Here is a 12951-nt window from a genome sequence, read left to right as displayed (position 1 = left end):
TGTACAAATGCAATTAATGTATCTTAGTTATCACTGAATAACAAACTATTACTGGCCAAGTCCGTTTTCCTCTTTCTGGTGGCAACTGAGGATAGAACAATTCTCGTCTCAACTCTGTCCTTTCCTTGTAACTGTACGTCTTTTTATTGATATTATTGTTATATCCATTATCACCAAGGTATTATTGACACGACAATACCTATATTGTCACTATATTATGTCTGAACGGGAATTTGGTAGCTAAGGTACACTCACATTGTTCAACCAGTGCATACTCTTCACTCCACTGTGACACTGTCCTCTGTCCTGCTACAGCCTGACACTGGAAGTTATCTCCCTTTGCTGCCCTGACGTCACTGACAGTGAGGATACTTCTGTGGTATCTTCTCCACCAGCCCCATGCACGACTCTCCTGTGTTATGTTGTATTTGGAGTTGTCATCTACAAGGAAACCATTCCTCCTCCAGATAATGGCCACGTTTACACTATCATCAGGATAACCATGAGTGAAACTGTAGCAGGACAAGTCAACACTCCTGTCCATGTGAGGTGTGTCTGGTGCTGAGATGTACGGCTGTTGGAAATCTGTTGGAAAGATAAGATGTTTATTCAACTACGACTTAATTAAAGGTATCTTGGACACGTAAAACAATTAAACATGTATGATGCTATTAGTTAATAAAAAGATTAGACTAGTATGACGCTTCTTATGAACCTGACTTGCCGAATGTGTGTTCGATGCCCTGTTTTGCCAGATTGTGAACCTATGACATCTGATTATCTTCTAACTTTGGGTTAGATGACAAACGAAAAGTTAAAAGCACTGACTTGTTGTCTGTAAAAAACTATTGAGAAATATGCCACATGTTAGAGTATATTTGGAATATGTGTACTGATTATTAATACACTCTTAATGAATTAGCAAGTATTGTTGACTGGATTACTTTAATAATTGTGTGACATTACTGCAAACCTTTTGTTTTTCTTTTAAAAATATTTCCTTACCAACAGTCAGCAAAGTTTCGTTGCTCATGTCAAACATTTATTAGACTGTTCAGATTCAGTTTCAGTGTTAAAGTTCAAGTGTTTCAGTTTCCGAGAGAAGTACATAATCAATTCAGCTTTACCCACTTACACTGGCGTGCTTAGGGAAAAGTACATGACAAAGGTGATATTAAGCACGTATTTTTATTATCATCTAGAAAGTTTTGGTCTTGGTGTCGAAGTCTTATTATTGTCGGATTTGTGTAAGAAAAACTCAAGCAAAAGCATTGTTAAACAATCAAATGACATAGACTCATGTGCAAGTTGTGGATGCTGCGTCAAATGGATTTCGGGGGAATATTAAACGTCTTATCTGATTGTGTACCATGTTTGGTCCTAAAATGGTAAATACTTAATAATTACGATTTAACCGCCAATTCACCGCGTCTCCAAAACTATATTTCGATTATTTATGATGGAATATTTATATTTTCCCGTGTTTAATTTGACAAGTTAAAAAACAATGGTTCTATTTAATATATAGTTTCCTACACTGAAAACCACAGTGTCAGGGATTCAGATTGAAAGTATGTCCTCATGACATGATATCAATCTTTAATAATTAGTTACATATAGTTAACTATAACATAAAAAAAGCTCATAACTTAAAGGGGCACTGATCTAACGCAATTCCCCGGACTGGTTGTTGCCTTTGTTATTGTTTTTTTTTCCGTGAGTACCCGGATGGTACGCAACGCAACTGAGCGTGACCAGAGACTGGGCTACCGTTTGCAAGGACAGCTTAATAAACTTGGAGGCTGGAGGCAATATTTGTTTTACAAATGTTTGCATAAACACTGATTGGTTAACTGTGATCTATAAAGATTTCGACAAAGGGCGCATGTTAATTATTTTCTTCAGCCTAAACAAACAGACAAAAAGAACGGCGGAGCTCATCGGATGTTGTCATTTGAAAATACCCCAGATGGTTATAGTTTAATACTAAAAAAAGGATCCATGCAGTGAAAGCATTTTCGGATTTCGGATTGCGTCGATAATACGCTTACTACTCCCTTGTTGTCATCCACGTTTACTCGTATAACCCTACACTTTATTACAGGTACAATTAGTGGTAGCACCACTTAGATTACCTGACAAAGGTTCCCATTTGGCATTGATTGTGTCTGGGGTAATTATTCAATCTAAATCCAGGTTTGAAGTGAGGTGAAATGTGTGTAATGTAATATGCACGTGGCAGCAAGAGATGAATGATCAGTTGATTTACTTTTTTGTTGTAAATCAACGGATCGTTCCTAGTCATCAAAGGATTAACAGAAAATACGTTGATTGATTAATCACTGTTATCTTGCACAGTGGATATGTCAAAAGTGAGTGTTTACATGTCTAGGTTTACTAAAACAAAGGGAATACACTCATATCATGGCGTGAAGTGCCGATGTAAAAACAACATACTTTGTTCAAAGGGTTAACTGATAATACGTTGATTGATTGATCATTGTTATCTATCACTCAATGGAATTTTTAGGAACCGTGGACGTTATGAAAATAGTCGTCACGTGGGCTTTCTCAGCCGACCCTTGAGACTTGACACCTATGTGAAACACCTGAAACAATCCTAGTGATCAGTTGAGAAACGAACACGGGTTATAATATCCCGAAACGATATATATATTTTGAAATATTTGATTGTTACAGAGACACATGCCATCGAATAAGTTTTTTTGTACAGCTGCAGACGAGTGGGATATTGTTCCTTTTCGTGGATATTCACGGATACATTCCTCGAACAAGGAAGCTGCCTAAAATTTATACACATAAATTTGGTAGGTTGTAATTATGGTATTTGCATTTTGTTTTCCTTCATTTGAACCGATTCGTTCTTTTTTCTCTACGTCTTGGTTGGGACATTCTGCAATGCGCGATAGACGTTGTTTTAAAAAAATCTGTCCAGATTGATTAAGACGATCAAAAGGGCCTACAAACATCACAACAGATTATTATGTAGGATTAGAAGCCAAACAACATAGAAATGTACTTTTCAACGTAATATTTTCAGTGATGACATTAAACAACAAAATGTTTGGAATTCGTTATCATAATAATATAGATTGAAATGTTTTTCAGTCACTTTGTAAAATAACTGAATATTTAGACGTTTAATAAATATGTTACACATTTTGACAGTAAAAAAATATACACACTATAAAAAAAGCAATGCTCAGGTGAAATATTTACTTTGTGTTGCAAGTCAAAATAGTGTAAACGAAAATCGCAAAATTACCAAGCAAGTGACTTATCAAACCTTCGTCACCATTACCGATGCTACCCACAAAGATACCTACATTTCCTTATTATCTCGAAAACTGTATTTCATTTTGTTGATCAATGTGACCATACGCCCTTATTACTACCGGTACCCATAAAAGTGACTAATGCGCTTACGAATGGCGCAGCAGAGGTCGCGAGCTAGTCTAGATTTCTGCTATACATCCGGGTACTCACTGGGAAAAAACAATAGCAAAGGCAACAACCTGTCCCGGGGAATTGCGTTAGATCAGTGCCTCTTTAATTCTTCTTGTTATTAGTATTACGACTGTCAACTTCTGATGCTCTTCACTCAACTCACCAAATACGACAAGCGTCTGACCACAGCCAGGAACCTCAGCAGCTGTAGAGTTTGATGGGGTTCTGTAACATCTGTAGTGTCCTGCATCAGACCAGATCACATCATGCAGCATGAAGCTGAACAGACCAGTTCCAGACGCAGTAATGGCGCCCACAAATTCCATTTTCACTATAGGTTGTCTGTTCATCACGGTTACTGTGCTGTAGTTGGTGACGCGAAATACCTCCTGATTCCAATATGTATTGTTGACCATGAACGTCTCCAGTCCAGCTGGCTGGGGGAGGTCCCATGACAATGTGGCGGTTTCTCCAAGATGAGCATATACAGTGGAGGCGGCTACGGCAGAAAAACAGTGACGAAATAAAAGTGATCATGACTATTTCAAACAGATGTCTGATAATGGCAATACAATATTACCCGATGGCTTCTATTTGATAATGATGCATTGTTTAACATGCAAACCTGTATGAATCTATGTTAATACCAACGCCATGAGGAATACTGTGATAACTACACTATACTCGTATAGATTTACATGTGATACTTATTTATAAGATCATGCTTGTGGTATTGGATGAGCTTTTTCAGATCTGTTCCCTGTACTAAGTGTTTATTGTATCCGTTTAACGAGTACGACAGTATAAGCACTGTGACATGAAACACTCAGTTGAATTAGTTTTCCGCCAATTTGAACATTTTTTCAGCTTATGATGTAGGGAATGCAAAGGTGGCGCACGTTTTAGACCACGTTGTTACCATCTAGTCAAACCCATGATCATAGGCATGGTCCTGAAATATTGGGGGATCCGAATAAAAGCAACAAATCCCTTTTCATTTTCATAAGAAATCTCTGCTAAACGCTGAATTCGAAGGAATTTATATAATGAGCATGTGTTTATGGATCACTATCTAATGGTGATGATACCACTCACGAAAAGGTGAGCGTATTATGGAATTGTCTTCAACATGTTTACCATGAAATATTTTTGAAAGATTTTGCTGAGGCCTTGACTATTGTAACCTTGATAAAATAACTTTTAAGCAAGATTGGTATGACGCTCCTTCAAATCCTCGTAGAAACAGCACGCTGGTCCTCCAAGGTAGAGAAATACAGACACCAAGCCTGTAGCTGCTGGAATATTGTTCGCCATAAAGGGCACGTTCACTATTGGAATGTTCAAGTCATCCCTCTTGTCGTACAGCCATACATTTCCTTTATTTCTAGTTCAGGGGCGTAAATCAGATGAAGGGAATAGCCAATTTGCCAATTTTTTAACGATATCCGATCATCGATATACCTGAACCTTAAGTTTAACGTCCTCGCCAAATCCCCTTGCTTTGATTTTGCCAATTCAAGCAGAAAGTCCGATTTCATATAGATAAAGAAATAGATCCACAAGGAGGGGAGCACAAGTGGTGCCAATAGGGATACCTTCTTCTTCCCTAAATTGCGTATTCCCCAATTTTACATAGATGTCATCAATGAGGACGTCCAATATTTCACAAATTTTTTCTCAGTTAACTTCAGATGATATTTGCTTTCACTTTTGACACATGTTCTTGAACCTCTTAAGATACATATGTAAGTCCATCTATGGTAACCACGTTCAGTGGCAAATGTCCCATTGATCAAGGAATTAAGTTTTCCCGAAATGTTTCGTGTGTGATAATGGAATACAAAGTTGAAAATCAAATATTTTGACAGATTTACGCTTCTTTTCTGAGATTGCAAAAGTTAAAGCAAATGCGTTGAAGTTTTAGAATTCACATGGTATTAAGTCCTTCCTTGGTGGTAATAAGGAGCATAGAGAGATAGTTTATTCAGTATTGAAGGCCTCGTGGCAAAGAGTACAATTTATTTCATATAACATGAGTACGATATACTAATAAGGAGTATAATTAATCTTTGAGACAGGGATTTGGTAGTACATTCGCTGGCCAAGCAATATATCTTTCTTTGTATGGATTTGTATGGAGCTTTGTAATCCAGTACAAAAAAACGCTGTGTCTTTAGGTTTTAAAGTCAAATAAAAAGTTGATGGACCTGATGCGTTTTAACATACTAGCTTTAAATGTAGCCTTATTTGATATGTCAGTTGTACCAATTCATGATTACATACATGGTCCTGACGTAGAAGGGAGGAATCTGGGATTTGAAACCATGGAGAGCGACACGCTGACCACTAGGCCACCCGAGCCCCCAGTTACTTGTACATTAAGAAGCTTGAGACATTGTTGAAATATGTTATGCCAAATTTGCGCGTTATATTGAGTATGAAAATCCAACAGTGTGCCAATTCGAAAAGTTAATCTTTTTTTTAAATTACCTTTCGTATCTCCTACCAGCATGCACACAATCCAAGTACACATTCCGCGCTCCATCTCGACTGACTGTGAACTGCCCTGTTTGCACTTTTCTATTCCCTATTTAAAGTGATTTTGAATAATTTCCGCCTACATCTAATTTATAAACGAAAACTAATGTCTGTTTAATGCAATCGTTGTTTTTTGTTCTTCTCGTGCTTAAACGGGTAACACCCACAGGATATAAACAGCGTCATACACTGACGAAAAAACGTGTTTGACATGTATGATTTGTGTGTGAGAGAGGGAAAGAGAACGTTAACACATGTCAGTCGAACGTTTCACTACTCTGGGGGCGGTAGGGTGGCCTAGTGGTTAAAGCGTTCGCTCGTCACGCCGAAGACCCGGTTTCGATTCCCCACATGGGTACAATGTATGAAGCCAATTTCTGATGTACCCCGCCGTGATATTGCTGGAATATTGCTAAAAGCTGCGTAAAACCATACTCACTCACTGCATTGAATACTTAGGGTACATAGAAAAGGACTTTTCGAGTCCTATGGTTTATCACCGATAATTATTCTTAATTACTCAATGAAGAAAAAATGGCGAGGCTCAATGATAATCATTAACTATATGATAGAAACCATTGCCAAGGATAATATAAGTTTGACAAACAGTAGACTCTTTGTGAACTCATTCTGTTATTCATCTGATTTATCATGCAAAAACATTGTACTCATGCAGATTATTCAATAAAAGCAGTGGTTATATATGACAGAAATCAGTACCAACTAGAAACGTTTGACATCAAATAATGGATGTTTGGTCAGTTTTGTCACGCTTTCTGTGTTGGTTGCAAGCACAGATTTTAAATCAGTTTATTTCCTTAAAAAATGTTATGACAGCATATGTAAAGTCTTTCTCTCTCAAATTGGGTATGCATTCTCAGCAGCAATAACACAAGCAAATGCATATTCCTGGCACTATGGTGTCTCTGTTGTTATGTGATGCATGTCATTTTGGAAGGCAGCTGATATATATCTTGTCGTTGAAGGCGTTTTGGATAGCTAAGTGGACAACGCAGTACCGTAACACGCAGAGAGATCTAGTTCGATCCCAAGTAACTAATCATGAAAGTATCAACTCCTGTGGCTTTCCAGCCAGTATAATCGGGTGTTGATACAAACGACATAAGGGTCCACGTGCACAAAAAGATATCGAACGAACTCCCATACTTTAACATAGACTTACATTAGTCTTAGAGATAATATGGCTTTGTGCAAGTGATGTACGTAGAAATTACTGCCGAATAATGACCTAATAATATATATATATCTTTCCCTATCAAAGCTACACGTTTATCATGTCGGCCTGTAAATAATAGAGCCTGGACCTCACCTACCATCACGTGGACACTTTTAGTTGCAGCAGGATCCTAAACGAATATATCGTACCGACAGGGGTTTTTTATGACTTGATAGAAAACAGTTGTTTCACTGAGCTGAGGTTAACTTGCGCTAAGTCACGTGACTTCCATTGACTCGGAAAAAGCGTGCGGCTTTTGCTTTGAAGCGGGGAATAAGGGATATATTCTGCCTCTCAGAATCCCATGTGCAGCCTGACTTGCTCGTGGCGGGGTATTAGAGATGTACTTACCCCCAAAGTGGGATATATACTATTTTATTAAGATGCACTCAGCAATGGATTTATGTTATGGTGGCTTAAATACTACAGCTCGCTACTGTTGTTCGCTTTTTTCTTGTCAATATACAACTTTCAGGTTGACGCCGTGTTTAAGTCTCCCGTCAAGGATTGGTTGCATTCACTGGGGTCACATCACAGGCATCCTCATCTCTTTTGCGTGTTCTAGCAGGGTAATTCTGCAAAACCTGTAAGTTTATCAGTGGGCTATAGCTAGGCCTTGTATTTGCCATGTCTTGGTTAGCAAAATGGTTTGCCTAATCGTTATATAAACCTCCATTGACGTCATCAAGGTGTTCAAGGCGGGTTAAATTTCATAAACAGGGATGTTATAATACCTAGGGATTTAATTAATACAGTTTCCGTTTATATTGTAATATATGAATGTTTCTCGTAAGAAATTTATTTAAGTTTGCATTTGAACACAATGTAATGAAGTGTCACATCTGTAGTGTTTTAACATTGCACTTTAACATTATGTTTATATATGAAGGAGTTACCTCCCTTGGATCAGAAATAAAGAGCATGTCCAAAGTATTGTCTCTCTCTGTTCAACCGAACATATATCGACGTGCATACACGTACAAATATAAAGTTAACACCTATCGGCTCGCTAAACATCACATTGGCGACGAGTGAATTATTTTGCAAGTGACATCATGGCTGATGAGCACAAAGAAGCCCAACCACAATGGCAACAACATCAGCACCGGTTACGGTATCTTTACCTCACTATCTGCCATTCGACTGATGGTAAGTTAGTCCGTTGGAATAGGTGGCAATCGCGGCTTGAGAACAATGTATTTGTAGGTTATAACATTACTGATGATCGACAGAAAAGAGTGTTGTTACTTTCATTCGGTGGCGATGACTTAAATGGCATTGTGGACATTCCAGAGGTAGATCTCACACCGGGGGAATGGGAGACACATTTCAGGAAGCTAGTGACTGCCATCACGAATCACTTCAACCCGCAAATAAATCTTGAGTTCAAATAGTACTCTTTTGATTGATGATTTTTATCACGAACTGCGTCAACAAGCCCACACGTGCGGTTTTGATGAAAGAATCGATGCGGAGATAAAATCTCAGCCCATAGCAGGTTATAGATCTAGGTGAGGTGAGATGAGATGGGGTTTAGCGTCGCGTTCAAGATTATTGCACGTGTATAGCGACGTGCATGTACGTGTGTGTGTTTGTGTGGCTGCTTGTAGTAGTCCGGACTGATGCCGATTTATAGTGCTAGCTAACTGAGATACCATGCCGCAGTTTAACATGAATACCCCACTCAGACACAGTATACTGACTCCGAGCTGACCAGTCCTTGTTTTAGCCCCTTAATGCCGAGCGCCAGACAGGATAACAACAAGTACCATCTTTTAACGTCTTTTGGTATGACGCGGCCGGGGATAAAACCCCGGACCTTCCGGGCGGACGCTCTACCACTAGACCATGGAGGCGGTCCTGGTAGATCTAACAAAGTTAGTTAGAAAGGGTTGAGTAATCAGAACGCGACATTGAATGAACTGTTAACATAGAGCAGATCAGTGGAATTAGCACATGAACATTCTGAACAAATTCAGGGTAATTCCAGTCATGCAAGTGCTTCAAACACACATCTACTGTTAAAGAAGAAGTTTTAAAAGAAACCTCAACAAGCCAAGCCCGCTGTTTCACAAAAGAAACATCAAAAACAGAATACATGTTTTAATGGTGGTAGAAAATGGCCCCATGCTGGTGGCCAAAGGAACTGTCCAGCTTTTCGAAAAAACATGTGGAAAATGTGGCAAAAACAATTATTTCACAAATATGAATAAAATAAGTAGTGATGATAGTGCACCAAATGGTGGACAATCAAAGTCTGTGCGCATGGAAAATAACGAGTCTGAAGATGATGACTTTATTTTCTTATCGTAAGATGAAAACTACAAATGTCAAAAATTCGAGATGAAAGTAAACGGACAATCAATCGTCATGCTTGCTGACCCGGCCTAGGTGCGTCAATCAACACAATATCAGAAACTTGGTACAATACGCTGATTATAAAAGCCTCAGTTGGAACCATGCAGAACAAAAGAGTTTCCATATGGAAAAGAAGAACCTGTGACTGACAGATTTGTAGTGAGTGAATTTGGTTTTACGCCGCTTTTAGCTATATTCCAGCAAAATCACGGCGGGGGCACCAGAAATGGGCTTCATAAAGTTGTGTAAACGTATTGTTCATTTCTTACAAACAGTGGTGATAAAATGTTTTTTCTTTTCTTTATATATTTCCCTAATTGTAAAGTACAGTCGGACAAAATATTTTTTGTCACAAGTCCTTTTATTTCTTTTCTGATGTCAGGGTTCTTTTGTCGGTCACTCTTGTTAGGAAACTAACACAATATAAGGCCTGATTATTGATGTAATAGTTGACAAATTATGTAATAGTTTCATATCGTACAAGAGGCAAAGAGTTATTCCCAATGTTATGTCTGTAGCCGAGGCGGGGGCACGGGTGGCCTAGTCGTCTTAGGCGCAGCGATTCGCTGTGCAGAGTTGCGTCCCTTGGGCACGCCAGAAACCTATGATTGTGGGTTCGAATCCCGCTTCGCCCCAATTATGTTTCTAGGTTTGTCAGCACCATACCCGTGCTCGTGGGTTTCACCGAAGTGGTAAACGTCTGAGACCTGCATCACTTCGGGCTTTCCTCCCAAATTAAGCTGACACGCCGTGATATAACTGCAATACTGTTAAAAGCGGGGTTAAACCCAACTCACTCACTCACTATAGCCGATGCCGGCAATTACACATCCTCAAGCTAATACACAGGGTGTGAGACACGCTGGCGACACGTTTTCCGACAAACTTTGAATCCACTCACATGAGTGTGACAGACAACAGTTCTGCCATGCCGAGGTGTACTATTATTTATATGAAGCGTCGATATATAACACAATGATTATTGACAACCATCCGTGAAAAATAATGATCGTCGAGACGATTATGTGACGTCACAGATGTGTGTCAAGTTTAAGTCTTGCAAACTTGCAGGTCAAGACTTTTCATACTCAGACATGTGTTATGTGAAGGTTACGCCAGTAAAGCCTTACACGTTGCATTCCTGCATTCATAGTGCGAACACGACGAAGAGATAACGTTCGAGCGATGTACTGTTATATAACAACTATATCCATATCGACGTCAGGTCGAGTCAGTTCAGCGTTCATTTCATTCAGATCGGGTGCTTAGAACTGATTTTAATATTTTGGGGTTCATGGGTGAGTGTGTGATTTGGGTTTAACGCCGCTTTTAACAGTATTTCAGTTATATAGCAGCGTGTCAGTTTAAATGGGAAGGAACGCCCGAAGTGATGCATGTCTCAGACGTTTACCACTTCGGTGAAACCCACGAGCACGGGTATGGTGCTGACAAACCTAGAAACATAATCGGGGCGAACCGGGATTCGGACCCACAATCATAGGTTTCTGGCGTGCCCAAGGGACGCAACTCTGGCACAGCGAATCGCGGCGCCTTGGGCGACTTGGCCATCCGTGCCCACGGGTGTTTATGGTATAAACGTAAATTCCTGTGTTCACACTGTGTAGCTTCATGCATTTTTATGACCTGACAAGGTGATGGACATCAGTTTTAAGTTAACACATATTAATATGTCACGACGCATGGGATTCAAGTAGATAAGCAGACTTTGATTACTCAAGTACCTTTACAACTGCAAATCAGTAATGTTGCTTGACAATTCGTTTTTGTTTTGTTTGTTTGTTGTTTGTTGTTTTACGCCTCACTTAGCAATATTCCAGCTATATGACGGCGGTCTGTAAATAATCGAATATGGACCGGACCATCCAGTGATGGATATCATGAGCATCGGTCCACGCAACTGGGATAGATGACTTGCATCGAGCAAGACAGCGAGCCTGACCACCCGATCCCGTTAGTCGCCACTTACGACAAGCATGGTCGCCATTTACGGCAAGCATGGGTTGCTGAGGAACTTTTCTACCCCGGATCTTCACGGGTCAATGGACGATTCAGCTTAGATGATAACACTATGACAGGGATACTAGGATAGAAGTTATCTCTGGATTGTGTTATTATGTTAATACTGTCACAGATCCGTACGCAAATGTTACGTTATAATACTTAAAATACTTATTGCGGTATGTACATATATACTGAACACATAAGAGATTCATTTTTTAGCACATATATTCATCATCCTTTGTTTCTTTATTCAGTATATGTTGCTGCAGATTATATCATCGCTAATAAAAGATGAAGATGAATCAAACTGACGTCAATAATGATAACATGTGCATATGAACAGGTAAAGCCAAATTCAACATATGCATATCCATGGGCGGATACAGGGAGGGGGGGGGGGGGGGGGGGGTGTGTGCGGGGGTGCACCCTTAATAAATCTTTATTTCTGTATAAATTACCACCAAAGACGATAAATAGATCTTAATTGAGGACCCCCCCTTTTTAAAAAAAGCTGTATCCGCCCATGCATATCTATATGTCTGGTGTCTTCCACCGGGATATTGCTGGTGTATTGTTGAAAGCGGCGCGTGTGTGTGTGTGTGTGTGTGTGTGTGTGTGTGTGTGTGTGTGTGTGTGTGTGTGTGTGTGTGTGTGTGTGTGTGTGTGTGTACAGTCCGCACAAATGGATTATATTTATATATTGATAATTGGTGGTCATATTGGATTCTGCAAATTAGACATATTTCCCAGACTAGGGTTGCTTGTTGTTTTGGGGACCTTGTAGAAATGCAAATAAACTTTGTTGCAATTTGTTCCCAGTGAAGCATTATTTTGCCTAAATAGAGGCGACTAAGGGCTGGGGGATCGCGTGACCACAGTCTCACTTGCTGCCATGGCATCCCAGTTGCACAGGCTGATGTTCATGCTGTCAATAACTGGATTGTCTTGCCGAGACTGGTCTGTGTACAGACCGTCGTTATATAGCTGAGATATTGGTGGCGTTGTACAACAGACACAGACGGAGACCTGGTGCGGACATGTCATCTTATCCCAATTCTGCAGATGATATCTTTTAGTCATTCATAAAGAAGAAGACCTCATCACGTTGTTATGTGTTCGCCTGTGCTTCATATAAACCTGGTTCGATTCCGGATGGGTATTTTCTGAGCAGTCCATTATTTATATTTCACGCCTTGAGCTTCTATCGGGTTTTGGGGGCGGGCGGGTGGCCTAGTGGTTAAAGCGTCCGCTCGTCACGCCGAAGACCCTGATTCGATTCCCGTCATAGGTACAATGTGTGAAGCCCATTTCTGGTGTCCCCCGCCTTG

The 12951-nt window shown here is 39.8% G+C and overlaps 1 protein-coding gene across 1 annotated transcript; it reads right to left on the bottom strand.

The window, feature by feature from the left end:
* Window positions 1-23: 23 nt before the first annotated feature.
* Window positions 24-12547, bottom strand: LOC125381442. Its single transcript, XM_048397980.1, has 4 exons — window positions 12508-12547; window positions 3632-3967; window positions 256-585; window positions 24-85 (listed from the first exon to the last, which is right to left on the bottom strand). Exons 1-4 carry the CDS (start codon window positions 12545-12547, stop codon window positions 24-26), a joined length of 768 nt encoding a protein of 255 aa, XP_048253937.1.
* Between the last annotated feature and the right edge of the window lie 404 nt (window positions 12548-12951).

Source organism: Haliotis rufescens, unplaced genomic scaffold, assembly GCF_023055435.1.
Source record: "Haliotis rufescens isolate VD_foot unplaced genomic scaffold, xgHalRufe1.0.p SCAF_18, whole genome shotgun sequence".
Taxonomy (NCBI): Eukaryota; Metazoa; Mollusca; class Gastropoda; order Lepetellida; family Haliotidae; genus Haliotis; species Haliotis rufescens.
This window is presented reverse-complemented; position numbering and strand designations above follow the sequence as displayed.

Bases quoted from the DNA above. Each gene is read 5' to 3' on its own strand.
- LOC125381442 (XM_048397980.1), bottom strand. From the start codon at position 12,547: ATGAACATCAGCCTGTGCAACTGGGATGCCATGGCAGCAA. The intron at 3,968-12,507 runs GTGAGACTGTGG...TTTCTGCCGTAG, and splicing joins CTGGGATGCCATGGCAGCAA to CCGCCTCCACTGTATATGCT. The intron at 86-255 runs GTGAGTGTACCT...TTCTATCCTCAG, and splicing joins GTATGCACTGGTTGAACAAT to TTGCCACCAGAAAGAGGAAA.